This window comes from Empidonax traillii, unplaced genomic scaffold, assembly GCF_003031625.1.
Source record: "Empidonax traillii isolate 1590-97213 ecotype Southwest subspecies unplaced genomic scaffold, ASM303162v1 scaffold391:size1093220, whole genome shotgun sequence".
NCBI lineage: Eukaryota > Metazoa > Chordata > Aves > Passeriformes > Tyrannidae > Empidonax > Empidonax traillii.
In genome coordinates, this window is record NW_020955584.1 from 1,023,362 (window position 1) to 1,042,327 (window position 18,966).

General features: G+C 38.4%; 1 protein-coding gene across 1 annotated transcript in view; it reads left to right on the forward strand.

Moving 5' to 3' along the window:
* HHAT (hedgehog acyltransferase) overlaps nucleotides 1-18,966 on the forward strand; it is a gene marked incomplete at its 3' end in the record, with an annotated part of 87,313 nt that overhangs the window by 27,088 nt on the left and 41,259 nt on the right. Inside the window, exon 9 of the mRNA XM_027893523.1 lies at nucleotides 7,055-7,090. Coding sequence (XP_027749324.1) covers nucleotides 7,055-7,090 — 36 coding nt within the window. The remainder of the gene's footprint in view (nucleotides 1-7,054; nucleotides 7,091-18,966) is intronic.

Genomic DNA, 18,966 nt, shown 5'->3' on the forward strand with positions numbered 1-18,966 from the left:
AGGAGAGAGATCTCACAGTAATTGGACAATCACACTGTAATGCAAGAGTCTTATGTGAGAAAGACTGAGGGAGAACTTACCCTGTGGTAGTTTGCCACTAATGGGCGTTAGTTTTCATCCACTCTCCATGAGCTACCACAGGCTTTTGAAGAATCGAGGAAGGTATAAAATTAAAGCAATATTTCTTCTGAAGGCTTGTAGGAGAGATTAACAGAATACAAATGAGACTTGCTCTGTTTAAGAAAGTGTCTGCTGAACTGTATCACCAAGATTCAATGTGATTGGATATATGAGAAACAGAATTAATTTATTTTCAAGCTTCCAAAGTAGGCAGACCTGAGTGTAATCTTACATTAACACTGGCAATGACTGATGCCTGCTGAAAGTTCTGCTTCTCTTTCTGACCAGGGGATTACAGGGGTGAGGGGGAGTCACTGCATAGAATCATTAAAACTTTCCTCAGGCTTTCTGATATAATACGGGTTCTGTGTTTGAATTGAAATAAAACAACAAAACATATTAGGTTATGGATCCAATTTGTAGGCTGGAGGCCGCTAGCATTGCAGAGTGTTTGTATATGGTCCTCAAAAGAACTTTCTCCTTGCAGCTGTCTTATTGTAGGTTATTTTTACTATGCATGTCTCCAACCTGAGATCCCAGCTAGTAACTGAAACTGTGCAACTGAAGCTTTGAGACTTACTGATGTTTTCTGCTTGGAGGTGAAGGTGTGTCTAACAAAACATATACCAAAGTTGGACTGTATCCTGCCTTGTACAGGCTGTCCAGAGTAAGTCCACCTGTATTTCTGTTTCCATTAACATTAGTGAGGGTTTTGCTGCTGATTTTGATGGGGTCAGGATTTCACTGTGGATTTCCATCACCCTTATGGCTTCAGGAAGCCCTAGTTTCTTCCTGTGATGCTATGCAGTAAATACTTCCCAAGTAAAATGTTTAGAGTTTTACTTTAAAGTGATCATGTAACTACAGAGTATTCTTTTTGTGAAGTAAGATGAACGTCTGTGCGTTGGCCGTGTTGGTGCTGCAGAGCATTACAACACCAAGCAGAAAACTCCATGAGGAGGTGTCCAGCACAGGCTGAACACAGCGGCAGCTTTGGTTGTTCTGACAATGAAGGAAAGCAAAAGGCAACTTGATGTTGCTGAATCATACCAGGAAGAAACAGAACACAGATTCAAAGTGTTCTATCTAAGCATGAAGTGTTAAAATTCCAGTATGTCCTTAAGCAAGTGTCAGAGAATATGATAAAAAGATATCTTCGTGTATATACAAGTCCTGCTTGTTATTACTGTAACAAGAAATTGTTTGTCAAAAATATGATATGAAAGCATTTGACAGTATTCATATTTTTTCTTTCAAATAGCATAGATTTTTTTTTTTACTTTTAACTGTGTTTTTACATTGAAATGAAAGAAAGCTACTAGTTTGCTGCATTGCAGATGGTTAAAATCAAAGCTTGCAAACAAAAGACAATCCATTGAAGCTTGATATCCAGGCTTAGCAAGTTCTTAAGATCTTGATGTGTAAAAGAACATTGAATTCACTTAAACAGAAATTTTCTCATTGGGTTGTGCTAGGATTTTTGTTCTAACCTGGATGATAAGAGGGGAGATGCATACGAAATGAAAGGATTTGTTATTGTTTATCTTGAAAGAATGCCAAAACAGTTCCATATATGTATTTGTTCCCAATTCTGCTACCGTATCAGTGGGCAGACTAATATCTATACGTGGGTGGAATTCACCAAGTGTATTGCAGTAATTGAAAGACTGAAGTGAAAAATAATAGCTCCAGGAACATGCTTGTATGTGGCAAAAGAGTCCCCAGAAAAATGTTACAAGGTGACTTTAAAGGCTCAATGTCCAAAAGTATATTCCACAGTTTGAGTTATAGATAAATCCAAACAGATTATTATACTGGATTGCATTGCATTTTTCATTTTGCATCTTTCTATCTTCATTTTAAAAACTAGCGACATCAAATAATCTGGGCATTTTAAGTGAATATTTTCAGTTTGCTTGCTGTATTTATTTCTACTGTAAAATCAGTGACAATTGTTCTTTTTCTATTTTAAGTTGTGCATCAGCATTATAAATAATGTATATACTATTTACAGGACAACTTGTGCTGGTTGTCACCGAAGTGACAAACTTTGCTAGAAGGTGCAAGTTTCAGGTAAACCTGTAGAAAACTGTCTGAATCAATGCAAGCTATAGACAGGCAAAGTATCTTTTAAAAATATGGCTGGCTTTCCCAGATGTTTACTTAATAATGAAGATACAGTGAATCAATAGGTAGCAGTAACTACTTGGAAAATACTTTACTTGGTGTGTGTGCCCCCTCTGGGGGAATTTGCTCTAGCAGAGTTTTATAGTTCATTGAGGCATTAAATAATAGCACTTACAAAATCTGTATATTGACTTTATCTGCTTTCCAGATAGTAATCTTACTCTTCAGACAAGACTCTAAAAATTGTTTCAGATTTACATTACAGACTTGTGATTACTTGTAATTTGGAAGCATACATCTTTGAGGGATTGCCTGCTGGGAAAGTTGCCTCAGGCAGCACTGGAAAAAACATGAGCAGATATAGGAGAATCCAGAAAAGTAGTTTGGAACTGCTAAATGGTGGGGCATCTGTCAGAGGAATTCTTGTGTTTACACAGCCTTTTGTGCATTCCTCCTGTAAGATATTGCTTGAGAATTAGGAACAATGAAGTGACTTCAGCACTGTGTCAGTGAAAGTAACTGTCACTCAATGACCTCTCAGTCTCCAGTGCAAAATGTTCTGTTGTGGGAGAGACTCTTGGTCCACAGCTCACTGGCTAAATACCACATTTATTTGCAAAGACAGCTAATGGAAGCGCTGGTCTTGCAAACACAGTTCTGCAATTAAATGGGGCAGGCTACTCTGAGGATATGGGAATGAGTTGGACTTTCTGTTGTCAAGTTTAGCCATGTTTTAAAAGGAATGACAAAGAACCGTTGTTGAAACATTGCAACAAATACAATGCTATTTTTGAGATGGTGAATATCCAGCGTACTAGAACTATAATAAGTAACCTACTTGTTGGATTTCATCATTGCCATAAATGGCAACTAGGCTAACTGATTCAAAGAGATTTAAGTGCAATTGTATTGTTTACTCCAGGGAAATGTGGGGTAGCGCTGCTGCTTGAACTCCTGACCTGCTAATAGAAGTTAGACCACTTCTTTCTGCATTTAGAAGTGTTTACTGGCAACACAACTGTTTTCAAGGTGTCTGGGAGATTGCTATTTATTATGCTGTAAAGTCTCTGGGTACCCAGTATTACATTTACCCATCTTCATCTGCATTCATCTACTGATTTTTTAATTTTTTTTCTTTTTTGCAAATGGCAAACTGTCTGTGTAGGTCCACTCCCCTGAAGGTAGGGCACAAAATAAGAACCATGCCACTATCTGCTTTTGAGTGGTCATGTACTGCCTGCCTGCAGTGGGCCTCTCTGCTGAAGTGCATGATTAGCCAAATCTTCCCAGATTATGCTGCACATTGCTTTGTTTCCAGAAGCAGTGTGCAGCCCAGCAGTCCTGGGGAGGAACTGGCAGAAAACAAACAGCACTGTTTTCTCTTCAGCACGTGGCTTAAAAATACGGATATAAAAAAATCAGGATTGGGCAATTAAGATTTATTGCAATTACTTTGATAAAAATTGACTCTAGTAGTTAGCTTAACTTTAAATTGATTCTTGTGAACCTGATGTGCTCTGTACTTCTGGTTTTTATATCACTGTAAATCATTAGGCATGAGGTCTCAACAATCAAACCTTGTTGTGATGTGGGAGCCATCATACTGGAATTATGAACTGTAGTCCCTAAAACAGCTAATAAGAAGCAGTTTTCATCGAGGTAAATGTGGGGTCAAGTCCTTAAATAGAATAGACTGGCATAACTTGATTGAGTTTAAAAGTTGTATACTAAATGCTCACACAATTCCTCTTTTGATGAACCAGAGTGTGGACCTCTGTTAAAGGAGGGCACAGCTTTGTGGGAAGTGGGACCATGAACAATTCAATGGATGACATGTGCTTATAACTTTTTAATTTCCCCCATCGGCTTTTTGCTGAATGCAAATTTGGAGGCAGGTTGTTGCATTATGCATTTAGCTTTCAGAGCAGAAGCTGTATGTCTGTGAAATGATTTTGAAAATGTACCTTGAGGAGAGAGATGTATGCTTGAAGGTGGAAGGTCTTTGTTGGTGTAGTGTAGCTGATGTTGATGGATTGTATGTATAACCATTTGTTGAATTGTATTAACCTAGATCTTCCATGCTTAACAAAAGCATTGATAGGTGTGTATAGAACTGTGATTCAAAACTACCCTTCAGAGGAATAGAATTAGGGATGTTTTCATAAAAAAAAAAATCACCCTATCAAATTGTCTGCAACGTGTAATTATGATTATGAAATTGAGGTTAAATGTATCTCCCCTTTATTGTTCCACTGACTGCTCAAGATTTTGCTCCATCCAAATACCGTTACTACTTTAATAAACTAGATTTTACTCATTTCTCGCAAATTTGAAATACTATATTGCTACTGACGTTTGAACAGAATAGAGAATCTAACTGGTAAATCACTTTTCACTCGCATTGCTATGGATATCGTTTCTCTTGTTTTAGATTTTAATGAGAACATTTACTTGGAAAAATTGTGCTCATTACAGGATTTCTGAAAGTATTTCTGAGACTTTTATATAACTGAGGCACCCTAAATTGCAAGAACTACCAGATAAATCATGTATTTTGCAGAGAACCTTAGGATTTTACAAGCTGTGTGAAGCTCATTTTAAACTATATTGTAATATCAAGTAAATATGGATGTATTTTTAATGGCAGAGGTAATTCTGTGTTGTGAGGGACACTCATGCCTCCTAGGTGGAGTCCTCTGATGTTGAAGGGATCGCCATGACGTTTTTAATGCCAGTAAAGTGTGATTATTTGTTCTCTCTTTTTCATTTAATGAAGGTGCTTATTCCAGCCCCAGGTTGCAGTCTTAACATTGTTGTACACTCTTTACCCCTTTTTAACTTTTCCATTAGAGAATAGATGCATCTATCAGATCTGCTGCCGCTGCTACTTCACTGTATTTTCACTTTATTTATAGACTTAACTGCAGTATGTATTTAAATGTGAACAAGCAGAACAGTCAAAAATGTAGGTTTTTGACAAAACAAGTCTCCCATAATCCTACCATCTCAAGTTAGCAGGACCTTTCAGTTTCCTTGCTTGTGGTAAGCAAAGTCCTTTGGCTTTTGGTTCAGTGTCAAAAGCAGTGATATTTTCGTGCTCCATGTCCCTGTCCACAAGAAGTTTGGTTCTTCTGTCCCTTCTGTACCAAACTGGTTGCTGCCATCAGAGAATAGCTTGAAGAGCTTGAGCAGATGAGCTTGGCTGAAGAAGTGCAAGAGGGCTCTTCAGCATACAGCTCTCTTCTGAAACTGTTCAAGTTTCTTCTTCTCCCCATCTCAGCACAAACAAACTGAATGCTTAATCCTAGGAAGAAAAGATTTTCAGAGCTATAAAAACAGACCGTGGGCAGCTCTGATACTGCAGACTGTCTGTACAACATAAAATGTTTTAGAGAGGGAGCCAAATTACAGTATGTGTCCAGGCAGGAGGAATGAAGAAAGGTAACTCGATGCACTTCATGCAGTTTAATTGCACAGTAATGTAACGTTAAAGTAAAATGGGAAATGATTTCAGGAAAGGAATGCGAAAAATACAGGTTTAATGATGACCAGCTACATGTTGCTGACATACTGTTTTTCTGTTGCAAAGCAGCTTTTAAGTGAAAAATGTGCTCCTCTCCACTCAGCTGAACCAGTGGAATTTTCTTCCCTGTTAACTCCTCGAATTTCTGCAGCTCATTATCTATCTGCTGATATCAGGATGCAATTAACTATATGATGATTTCTCTTGCACTTTGAGTTAGAAAGCAGCACACTGCAAGCAGTACTATTAAAATAAGACTGTGTTGTACTCAAATGGCCAATTATGTTTTTTGGAATAGAATGCTGAAGAGCTTAGTATATGCCAAAATGTTTTCTGTGTACCTGAAATGTAAGCCCATTTCAGAGCGAGTCCAGCACTGGAAATAAGACATTTGCATTTTTCAATTGTGCTGTTATTCACACAGTTAATCTGGGATTATATTGGTAGTCACATAAAGCTGACACATAATTAAGATATTAGGTAAATGTCTCAAATTGGCAGATACCTTCTTGTAGCATCAAGGATTTGCTGGTAGTTGTTCATGAGCTTGGTTCTCCTGAGTTTTCTGAGCAATGGAGGAAATGGAAAATGGAAAGAAACACTGACAGTTACTGTCAATGTGTGTTGTTAGTGCTGAAGATTTCAGATGTGGTTCTTGTAATCTAATGTGATCTAACTTGTACTTACTGTCAGAAGGCCTCAAAGTTAATTTCCTCACCAATCTGAGCGGAATGCACTGGCAAGGTCTGCTTCTTGGTATATTTTATATCAAAGGAGACATAAGGGGTTTTTTTGGTTATTCTTTATCATGGAGAGAATTCCCAGCTATCCCTTGTGTTTTAATGCAGTACAGAGCAGAAAAGGGGAAAGAAAGAATTCCACAGTAGTTTTGCACAGTTTTGCACAGATCTACCTGCACGTGACAAAATGTGCAGACTTGCTGGTCATCAGGATGCTTACATTATTTCCAGTAACAGCATATACACAATTTATACTTTATGTGGGTTATAATAGTCTGAATGTTAATAGTTTATTGAATAAGTACTCCAACAAGGAATTTGTGAGCTTTTTAACATGCATCTAAATCTTACCAAATGATGATAGTCTTAAATTTCATGTCATTACAGAAAGGAAATTGTGTATTACACTTTTGCTTCTGGTTTGTCAATTCCACTAAATTTGTATTTCTTAGGTATTAATGTTTTGAAATACAGTGTCTGTACAATACCCAAGAGAATAATATTTCTTTAATAACTAAAATATGATGAATCTTTTCTCTTACAGAAGTTTTGATGTTGGGCTACATCGCTTTCTGGTCAGGTAAGCTAATACTTATTTTGAATTGCAATTCCATATTGTCACGATTTAACCTCAGCTGGCAGCCAAGCACCACAGAGCCACATGCTCACTACACCTGTAGTAGGATGGGGAGAGAATTGGAAGGATAAAACTGAGAGAAGTCATGGGTTGAGATAATGGCAGTTTAATAGGTAATGCAAAAGCTTCACATGCAAGCAAAACAATGCAAGGAATTCATTCACTGCTTCCCATGGGCAGTCAGGTGTTCAGCTGTTTCCAGGAAAGAAGGGCTCCATCATGTGTAAGAGTGATGTGAGAAGACAAACATCATGACTCTGGACATCCCTCTGCTGCTTTCTTCTTCCCTCAGCTTTAAACGCTGAGCATGACACCACAGGAAGTGATTAAAACAGGGCATTTCGACCAGAAAAAGGAGGTAAATAAATTTGAGTGATACACTGAGGTTTTGCTGTTTGGAATTTTTTTGCAGGGGCAAAATCACAGGTGTTCGCCAATACTGTGTTTGCCTTCATTTTTAATAAAATACCTATTATTATCTACTGATCTTTGCAGAGAATTGTAATGTGTGCCATGAAAGGTTAATTTTGCCATGGTCTTTGGGCACTTAGAGAATTAATTAGACTAAAATGTTGAAATACTTATCAGTGAAGAACTCTACCTTGGAAGAATGAACCCAGTGTGTATAAGCCAGAGTATGCTGCTCGAGTCCCACCGTAAGAATTAAGTGGTGTTAGGTGTTCCTTGATTTGGCCTTCCTACTGAACTCATTATTTTAGGCTACTTTGTCATATTTCCTGGGTAAAGATTCTGTTAAGCATTTACACATGAGTCTTTTGGCCTTAATGCAGTGGTTTTGGCACCAATTCGCAGACTCCCAGAGCTCTTAACAGGTTGATTACTCCTGATTACTTTTTGTTCCTCTGGTCACTCACTTGAAGCATGTATTTTCTAATGTTTTCAGAACCCTGCTACTTGCTCTTGACTGTAGCTAGTAAAAGAAGCATACAGCTCTAGACAGAATCATAAATGCCTAAGGAACATTTCCCTGCCTTAGGCTCAGCATCACTTGTAAGTGTTCTCTTCACTTTGTCCTCTGCTTCTCTAGATTATTAGTACCATGGCTAAATCCAGGAAGAAATGAAACTGTTTGTGCAAGGTCTGGGTGCTAATTGGACAATAATACAAAGGGTATAAAAAGTATAAAAGATGTGAGATCACACAAAACCTATGTCACAGGGAAAATCAGGTTTGCTTTCAGGTTGCACAGGTAAACTCCTTGATATGTCATAACATTTGAGCAGTATACTGTGTAGCATTTGGGTTATTTTGTGTATTTCTTTGCATGGAACATGACAAGTTTTAACAGACAGCTCTCTTCATTAAAGCTATAAATATTTCTGAATATGTTTGTATTTCAGTGTGGTTTAGAGTTTTTAGACAACTGAATATATATAAGTTCTAGTATCAATTCTACAAAATTCATTGCGTCTACATTGTGACCAGCAGATTTTTTTTTAAATAATCATATAAGAAATTGAAATAATCTTACTAAGAAATGGTTTAAAAATATACTACTGTTGTAAAGGAAATACAGTGCACAAGAAGGTTTCCCGGGAATGCACACAACTACTTAACCAAGAGCAGAATCATGGTAAGCATTGATGTACTAAGTTTGAGTCCCTGGTATTGCTTCTGCTATAAAATGTTTTCATTTGCTTTATAAAAAGAACGTAATAAGATATTATTCTCTCATGTGGCATCATTGTACATCCTGTGGGGACACAGTATTTGAGTTATCTGCTCATGTGATCCCAGACTGCAAATAGCCATGGAATTCAAATAAGTTGAATGTCATCTTTGACTAATGTATCATTTTTTCAAAGCCAGATGTATCCTATGCAGTGTGGTGTTCTAACCTTAGCTTTACTATTTCATTTTTAGTCTATTACCTGCCTCTGTTAACTACTTAGGGAAACATCGTCTGCTTTCTCTGTAACTGTACTGCTGAGGAGAAAATCTTTTTCCCTTCTTTTGTAGCAGAATGAGTTTTGCTTGTGTATCCTTAACTAAAAAAAAATGTTTGTTTTAGTAGATGGTTTTGGACTAGGAGACAGAAGACTTGGTGTTAATCTCTGCTGTTGATTTGCCTTGTGAATTTTAGAAACTTATTACCTTTTTTTGGGCCTATTTAGATAGTCTAAGCTCCTGAGAACTTGCAGATCATCTCCTTCTATGTCCATAAAGTATCTGTCATAAATAGTCCTCTTCACAGTTTCAGTTTCCATTTGAAATACAAACAGTGGGGAGGGAAAAGCCTGAACCCCCCAAAAATCAAACAAATCTGAGTTTCAGGAAGTGTTGAAATCTATGAATTGGAATTTGAAATGCTCAAGAGATATTATATTTTTTTAAATATAACAACACTACCCCACCATGGAAGAGGAAACTTACTATGGCACTTTCAAAGATAAAATATGGGGCCAACAAAACTAAAAATAGTCTCTGCCAAAAGGACAATCTACCTAATTAAATGCTGACTGATAGAACTAGGACTGTGCTGGCCTGGCATAAACAATCAGTGGCTTCCCCAAGTGAAGCATGACACAAAGTATCACAACAGAGAGATTTACAACTGCACTTTTTTTTTCTTTGTTCTTAGCAAAAAAATAAATAGAAAATAATTTCTGTCAAGCTGTCTGTGTCTTGAACTGTGGTTCTGATACTGCTTTTAAGATGGCTCATAAAAGCAGAAAAATCCCATATTTTTACATGTGTAATTGATAGGTCATACTGTAATGGATGATAATGTGTTGTTTACTGACTTGGGCTGAACTGGATTCTGGGACTAGATTTCTAATCACTGCACTTGATTGCAGAAATCAGATGGCATCATGGGACTATTATTTGTGAAAGTAAAGTGCAACTAAATATGTGGGGAGTCTGGGTTTTGAAAATTTGTTAGCTACACTATCATGTTTGAAGCAGGGATTCTGGGAATTCATAGGGGAAAGATTAGGACTTCTGTGATGAAACCTGGGGTTTGATAGTACACATGAAAAATATACTACTGTACTTGGTAATTTACCCACTGTGTTCACACAAGTATATAAAAGAAACTATTCGTTACTGCTTCTATGATCAGCAAAATTATTAATCATGTATTTAAATCACGTAAGCGCTATACAAACATGGTAATATTTTTCCAATATGACTTCAGGAAAAACAACCCTTTTTCTCCTTAATCTGACCATTCTCAGAATGGGCCAATGGGTGTATTTTCAGAGTTTAAAATACATAGAAATAAGCTTTGGGCTAGCAGTTTAGAGGGGAAAGAGCAGGAGAGGCTGCCTGTTGCTCTTTGCTCACTGCAGCTATTTTATCCAAGCTGAGAACAGGGCATTGGGTGAATTAAAACAGTGAACTTGTGAGAATATTTACTGTCCTAATGCCAAACAGTGCTTCCTTTAGGGCAGCACTGATGAGGGCAGTGGGGAAGAATGACAGTTCCTGCAGGCAAGATTCTTTTGAAAAATCTCTACACTTTCAGCACTGCTGTGCCTTTGAAAAAGTGTGAATCATACTCATTTCAGTACAGATCTGGCTTTGAAGAGAGCTGCAGGACCACGCACCCCCAGTGTCTCCCAGAGGTGTCCATCTGTTAGCAGCGCTCTCATCTCACCCCATGGTTTGCAATTACTTTAGTTTATTTAGGTTATTTAAGGTTTAGCTTATTCTCTGGTGCAAAGGTTTTCCGAATACAAAACTTGAAAATCACTCCCTTTTTGAGTTTTCTCAGGTGAAGCATGGCATAGTTTAGTTCTAGGATCAAAATCTGCTATGTGTTGTCACACCTCTTGATTTTTAGTTAGGAAAAGGGCACCTCTGTGTAAGAGCAGAATGGTTGCATGGCGAAGGAAGGATTATGGTTCTAACAATTGGTATAAGTATTTGGAGAGACACATCTGCTTTGGAAGGTGCTAGCTGTAAAGTCTCGCAAGGATGCATTCTTTCTTCTCTGCTTTGTCACGAAGTTTGGCTTTTCGATTCACCCTGTGTCTTGGTCACCTAGTAATCCACGGTGCATGAATGTCATAGAATCAAACAGTAGTTTTGGTTCTAAGGGCCCATTAAAGATCAGCTGGTCTGCCCTACCCTGGAATGAGCAGGATCTTCTTCATCTTGGTTGGGTTGCTCAGGGCTCTGTCCAACCTGACCTTGAATGTTGGCATCTGCTGCCTCTCTGGACAACTTGTTCCAGTGTTTTATCAGCCTTATATCTGTTTGAATCTACAGATGTAATCTTTAGTTTAAAACTATTCCGCCTTGTTGAATTGCAGCAGGCCCTATTGAGCAGTCCCCATCTGTCTTGTAAGGCCTCCTTTAAGTATTGAAAGGTCATAATAATAAGGTCTCCCATGAAGCCTTCTCTTCTCTAGGCTGAACAGTTCCAACTCTCACAACAGCATGTGCCTGAACTATCCTCTGGAGCTAATCAAAATGTTTCCTTAAGAGCAGAAGTCTGAGTGTGGTTCTGGGGGTCATTCACACTGATAGGCTGCTTGTTTCCAATAGGGAGCATGGATACAAGTGCACCAACTTTGTCTTTCTGTGCTCTATGCAGACACCTAGTAGTTTCTTAGTAGCTTTGAGACTTCTCTTTTTAGGCTGTTCTTTTAGTCAGCGTGTAAGCTCAGTCTTTTGCTGATTACGACCATACTAAATGGCTTCACTTTCCTTCAGACATCTTGAGACAAAATGGGTGCTCTAAGGAGCAATTTCTGCATTGTGTGAATTTGGCTGGTCTGTTCCAAATGAGGTTAATCCTGACCAGTATTGCCAAAGCTCTATACTACTCTACCTGGGAGTCCTGGATGATTGGTTGGCAAAGATACGTTTGACTTTTATATGTTGCCTATCTGTCTATGGGACACTGAGTAAACAATACTCTTTTCTGTAGAATAACCTGTGTTATGTCTATGACAGTTTTATGTCTCTGTATCATTTTTCTCACTCGGCTCAGTGCTGGGACAAAAATGCTGTATTGATTAAGCAGAAATATATCCGGATGAAGGAAAACAATATCTATCTTTAATCATCAAAGTAATGTAGAGAGTAGAAACTGCATCATTCCACTAAAATCTACTGATACGGTTCTTGGGGAAGGATTCAGTGATGCTGGTACTTAGTTTTCATGTGCAGGTGTGACCACTGTGTGTAGAATATGTGCAACTCCTGTACTTGCATTCTCTTTTGGGTCCTTTCTGCCTCTAGTCCCAGCCTTTAAACTAAGCAAGGACTAGTAGGGCATGGGACTCTAGCAAATACCAGTCTTAACTCCCTTGGATCTCTCTACTCGGAGCAGCTCAGATAAAGCCAGTGGAAGTAGCAGCAGGAGTGTTTCCAGTCAAGAATGTCCTGATGTGAAACAAGGTTCTAGAGCAAACTAACACAGAAACAGGATGTTTCTATGTTTCAATTACAGAAACGTCTCTCTGGGAAAAAAAAAAAGCTCACTGTAATAATGCCTCCTTAGCTGGGGAACTAAGAACAACAAAAGGTGTTGTTTGCCATCTTTTGTGAATGCTGTGATGTGCTGGAGAAGGCTTTTGTAGAGACTCACTTGAAATTTTGTGACTAAGTTACTACATACTAAACCAAGTATATAGTGTTGTTGCTAGTAAACATGATTATAAGAATCAGATGTGATTGTGTGTCTAATATTGTATGTCTAATAAGTTGTTTTATGGTTGAAAGTGTTTATTTCATTGCTGTGAAGAGGTAGTGGTATTAGGAATTTTTTCTTTTACTTTCAATATGGGACCTTCCTTTAAGTTGCTGCAAAAATCATTTTAAGGTTCTAAAACACAGAAGAGAACAACAGCCAACCCATCCATAGAGACTTCTGCATTGAGGAGCTGAAAAATATAGCTCTTTTTATAAAATACTGTGGCTACATTCAGCTGCATTGCATATTCTTCGGAGCTCTGCTTTCAGGCATCCTGAAGGTTTTGCAATGTTTGCTGGTGTTGAGGTGATTTTTTGAAGGGGTCAGCACTGGTCTAATTGTGTTCCTATTGAGAGCAGTGATAACACTGAAATGATATTAAAAAAAAAAAACCCAAACAACAAGGTGGACAGTGCTTGGAATCTTCTAAAATTTTCCCAGCTACGAGATCAAGCCTTACCATTGCTAAAAGTCCGTAACTAAACTCTAGTGGGTTGTGTTGGAAGGCTCTATGACTCTTCTGTTGTATGTGTACTGGGTGTAAGGATGGACTGTACAAGTGACCATGGTGTATAACATCAGTTGAGATGTCTGTTTTAGCATGGCACAATGTCCAAAACATCTTGTTTGTTTTAAAACAAAAAAAGCCCCCAAACTTGATGAAACGGTAATGAAGACTAGGTGCTAAATTACTTCAGAGCAACTGAGGTCTCTCAAACACCTTCTCAAAATTCAACCTTTTATTTTTTAAAAGAGCAAGCAGTCTGTTGTTACATAATGAATTAGCATCGAGCATGTTGCAAAAATAAGGCTGGGATTTGTATAAACAAAACTGAGTCTTTATGTAAATGTTATGTAAATGTGACATTTAACTTAAACTGTTGGAATGGGGAAGTCGGGATTAACAATGTACAGATCTCATCATGTTTATATGTTGCAACTGTGAATTAAAACAGTTTGTTATTTTTGTTGCAGGGTGTTAGAGTTACTATCTATGAGCAAGAAATACACCATTTGTGAAATGTGAAGTATTTAGAAATTTAGTTCAGGCTGCTTTTAAATAATTTTACTGAGTATTTTAATGGAGCTGCATCAAAGCTTGTATTTCAGTGTAATAGAAGAAAGTGCATGCCCAGCAGTCTTGAACGACCTGAGATTGTAAAGATTCTGGATTTATTCTTTGTGTAATCCTGGAAATTATGTCACAGGAACTTCTTTGTCCTTGACTCTGACTGTAAGTGCCAGAATTTGGCTGGAGTTTACATGTGATTTCAGAGACTTTTTATCTTTTATAGCTGAAGCAACCTGTATTTTAGAGTCACTAAAGTCAATATGTAGGAAATATGACATAAGAAATATTATTTATGTATTACTTCCAGTTCCACCAAGCACTTCTAGTTAAAACTAAACATATATAAAGTTTCATATGGCTTGGAGTATAAGTTTAGGGAATTCTGCTGAATTTTGTGTTCTTTTTGATTAGAATACTTTTTAATGTTGTCTTTTTCTCTTCTACATGTTGTGCTCCATACTTGTACTTTGGCATGCTAAGAGGTATGATTACATCTCCCAGGTAGGAGGATATGGTTGGTATAAACTTTACTTCCGAAGTTATTTCGTGTCTTATGTTTCAGATGAGTTTTGGAAAGCCATGTGCTATTTGTATCAGAATTATTAAGATGTAGATCAGAGCCGGGGAAAAAAAAAACAGGATGAGAAAAACATTCTTCTCTACTCCAGCTGGTAAATTAGTTGTATGCAGCACAGTAAATGAGATCGTAGTCAGGACACGCCTCGGACTAAACTCCGCAGTCTGCCCCGCTGCTGCTCTGAGCTTACTGTCCGCCCTCCCGCTGGGAAAGGACCGCGTGCGGGAGGAAATAAATCCTTCAGTGCCGGCGGCTTTTGCGTTTCTGTCTGCGGCTGATTCGGGGGCGGGGGAAGCCCCGGCAGCCGCGGTGGAGGAGGAGGAGGAGGAGCAGCAGGAACAGGAGCAGCAGCACCGCCCGCCGCGGCTGCCGCCGGGGGGCGCCCTTGCTCCGCCCCCCGCCCGGTCCGGCACCGGCGGCTCCTGGAGCCTGGCGGATACTTCGGGGAATGACACGGGAGGCCACGGCACTGCCTCTGTGCTTTGTGGGAGATGGTCCCATTCGAGAAAATGCACATTCCGGAGGATGCTGTCTCCTCTGCTATAGTGCCTTGTCTTCCTGAAAGCACCAGCTGAGGCAGCAACTAGTTCATATAATGTGGGGTTCTAGGAAAAGCGGCTCAGAATAAATTAGACAGAATGATTCCCATCCTAGCTGCTCAGAATAACCTGCACAGAATGATTTTCTTCATCCTTGTGGGCAGGAAAGTTTGCACGCCTTTCTCTTCCTTGGCTAGTTCATTCAGTGGAGTGTTATGGAAACTGCAGTATTCTGAATCCTTTATCCTGAAGATCATGGCTTTTTGGCTCATCTTTGTGCTCAGGGTCAACTTGCCTTATCTTGTGTGGGTCCATAAGTGGTTTTGAGGTGGTTGTGATACAGTATGTCAAAGCAATAAACCCATAACTTTAATCTGAAGTTTTAAGTTCCAAAGTTTTCTCAGATGTCTGAATAGTAACATCCTTAGATGTGTTACTGAAGTAGGTAGCATTACTGCTTCTTTTATGGCTGTCCAGCAGTTTCAATCAATTGATACCCTAGTAAACTTTGTTTGTATGCAGTCTACTTTCAGTCCTTTTCCCTCTAAGCTCCAGTACTTGGTTCTATGTTCTCTGAATAGTCCAGGAGAGTCTATAGAGTTAAGGAAGTCTGTGAGTTTAAACATCTAACTTAGAGCAAGGTGCAAAGAGTGTACATGAGAAACAAATCTAAAAGAGGGGAGGAAAGGATGAAACAGGATGCTTGATAACTCCTATCTAGTTACCCATAGGTCAGGTGGTTTCAGAGTTTGTGTATGGAGGTGAAAATACTTTGAGACACCTGAGTGGCGGCATCAGTCCTTGCTACCAGTGTATCTGTCTACAACTTTATTGATTTCAGTAGTAAAGCCCAAATAGAGGACTTGACTCAGTTATTTCTTTCGCTGATGGCAACGTTAGTGTATTTAGAGCTGTAAGCAGGATACGCGGAGAAGGGTAGAGTACATTGTTTCAAAGTGCTACCTCTGTGGGATGGGAGGCGTTTTAGTGAATGTCAAGCTGAATAGGATACTGTATTGAAAGCCATATTCTTTCTGGATTAATCCCTAAGTGGTGTGTGGAGTTGCTGAGTGCAAATCACAGGCCAATAGTGTTAGGGAAGGCTCTGGAATCCATCTGCAGGTGTGGATGCTGCTCTGGCTGCCTGATGGTACTGTGATGTGAGGTGCAATTCCAGTTTCTCTGTGGACTGGGAATTAATTCAGTGAGATCTGAATTTCACCCTGAAGATCTCCATGTTTTTTCTTTTTCATAGATGAACTAGGATAACTATCATCCTTTGTAAAGTACTTTGAGATCTATGGATTAAGAATGCTATATAAGAGCTCAGCAATGTTTAGTATAAGCACTTTATGTAACACCAAGAACAGATGATAAAACAGGACAGGAAGTAACTATTGGATTTGGAATTGTTCTATCACAGATATAAATTTAAGATAAAAAGGAAATAACGGGTCTTTTTAAAGTCTGTATGTACTCTTACTTGAATGGATTATCAATGTCGATAGGGGACTGTAGTAAAAAGCAATCTTTTAAGCAGCTAAGGTAAAATCAAGAAAGCATGTATAAAATATGTCAGTTAATATCTTTGCAAATATATGTTTTTTATGGTATGCAGTTTAAGGGGAAGCACTCCTTCCTTACCTCCTAAAGAAATTAGGCCATTTGACTCAAAATCTTAGGCAGATTTTCGTCTTAGAGGTCACAAGTAAATAAAGGGGTAAAATTCATATGTTTTGGAAGGAATGAGGGATCAAAACCTTCAGGCTTCTATTTATTTTGCTGTCTGAAATAAGAGAGTAAAATAACATGCTGTAGGTTTCCTAGTCTATCCCAAAAATGTAATTGCAGTGCTGAAGAATGAGCTAAGGTCATGGCATTGAACGGATAATTCCTACTGTTAGCTGTCACACGGTTCTTGCTTCCTTTCTCCTGGAGGAGATTTCGGACTTTCTTGCAAGCCGCATAACCAGATACTTGAAAAGCTGACTCCACTTTCCAACCAGCCTCTGCTGTTTTGTTCTATGTGAATAGCAAAATGCCATTTGCATGCCCGAGTTACATTAAGAAACCCCCAGCTTAAAAAAAACCATTAAATAAAGAAGAATTCCACCTTGACTGAAGTAAAGATAATCAGGATGTATAAGTAATAAGTATTACTCTGCAATTTTTTTGTGAATACTTGTGTTACATAATAAACATTATCTCCTGTAGCTATAGGGATAACAGTATTCCATGTGCTTTCAGAGACAGTTATGGTAGATTTAGAGATTATTTTAAAATATATCTAGCATTTGGTACAATGAATTGCTTTTCAAATCTGGATTAGACTATTGCTCTGAAAATATTAAGTATTGGACATTTACAACTTGCTAGTGAGACAGAAGAGTTTAAATACTGTCTTCAATTTTTTGACTAGTGTTAGTGAGCTAACATAAGAATGTAAACTACAGTATATATATTTTTCTTTGACTTCTGCCAAACTCATGTAGATGTAAAATATCTTTTCTGGATGGATGGATGGATAGAGAAGGGGAGGCAAAAGAGGCCGTGACTTGCTCAGGTAAATTTTCTCATTTGGATGCCCTCAAAGTATAAGACAAAGTCAGGAGCAAATCGTGGTCCAGAATAACCTAAGTGGAGTTGACCCTGTCATGGAAAAGAGATTAGCTGATCTCTGCAGAATTCACAGATTGTCTAACAGAATAGTAAATGTGTTCACTGACAGAAATTTTTGCAAGCACAAAGCAGCAGCGAAATATAGAAGTTTGCCTGTAGGATGGTAGACAGGCTGATAATGTTTAAGCTATGCAACAGTTTCTAGGACACTCTTTGGCTAGGACACAGCAGGACAAATGTTGCTTCATTTAAAAAAAAAAAAAAGAAGTCTGTCTCTGAATGCTACTTGTATAGACTGTACTGTGCTACTTGAGTCACCCTCCCTGACAGTGTTTAAAAGACACATAATGTGGTACTTGGGGACATGCTTTAGTGGTGGATTTGGCAGTGTTAAGTTAATGGTTAGAGTCAATGATCTATTGTTCTACTTTATCATCTTTTGTTGAGATCAGGACTGTAGGACTGCTTTCAGTATTGGAATGAGCTCATTCCTGTGTGATGGATGTGCATACTGGACCTAAGGCTGAGTACTGCCTCTTAACTGAATGAAACTGATATCTAAATACCAAGAACTCCAAAATACCTCCAGAATTTTCCATGCTGGGTACTCCATATAGAACTTCTGAGCTTTTGATTGTGGGTCTGGAGTCTTCCCATTACTAGTGGTGTTGCAGTTACTTGTCATTTCTCCCTCAAGCAATAAGAAATCTAGTTAAAATAAAAAATTTATAGGAAAACAAAATAAAAATGACCTGATTTAGATGACGTTTTTTCTGAAAAGTGCTGTTATGCCAAATTAACCTTTCATTTAGGGTGATGACTCAAAATAAAAGGAACTTCTTTTGCGTCAGAAGTAAAAGATTAAAACTGCAGTTGTTGAAATGGATAAAGCTGGAGAGCAGCCTTTGGTGATCAGTAAGTTTTAGCTGATAACCAAGAAAAAGATTTTACTTATAGGTGAGAAACCTGCAATTTTAGCATTGGCTTCAAGGCAAGGCATCCTCTCCTACTGAAAATAAATTACTGATGAAATATTAGTGAGTGAACTTGGGTCAAGGGCTTCTTCTGTGCGTGTTCAAGAAGAGTTTGTCCTGTCTCATGTACCTGATAGTGCCAGAAACTACTAGTTGGTGTGTCTTTTAGGGCTTCACTGGACAGTCAGCTGTTGAAGCAGACATGACATATGGTGGGAGCTTTCTGTAATGTAGATCTTAATAAATATTTCATTTCTCCTTGTTTATAGTGTCTAGTTTATAAAATATGTAAACATCAAAATGGAGATGGTTAACAAAGTAACCATGGAAACCTATTTTCTTCTCTTTCTCTCCCTCTCTCTGTGAAACG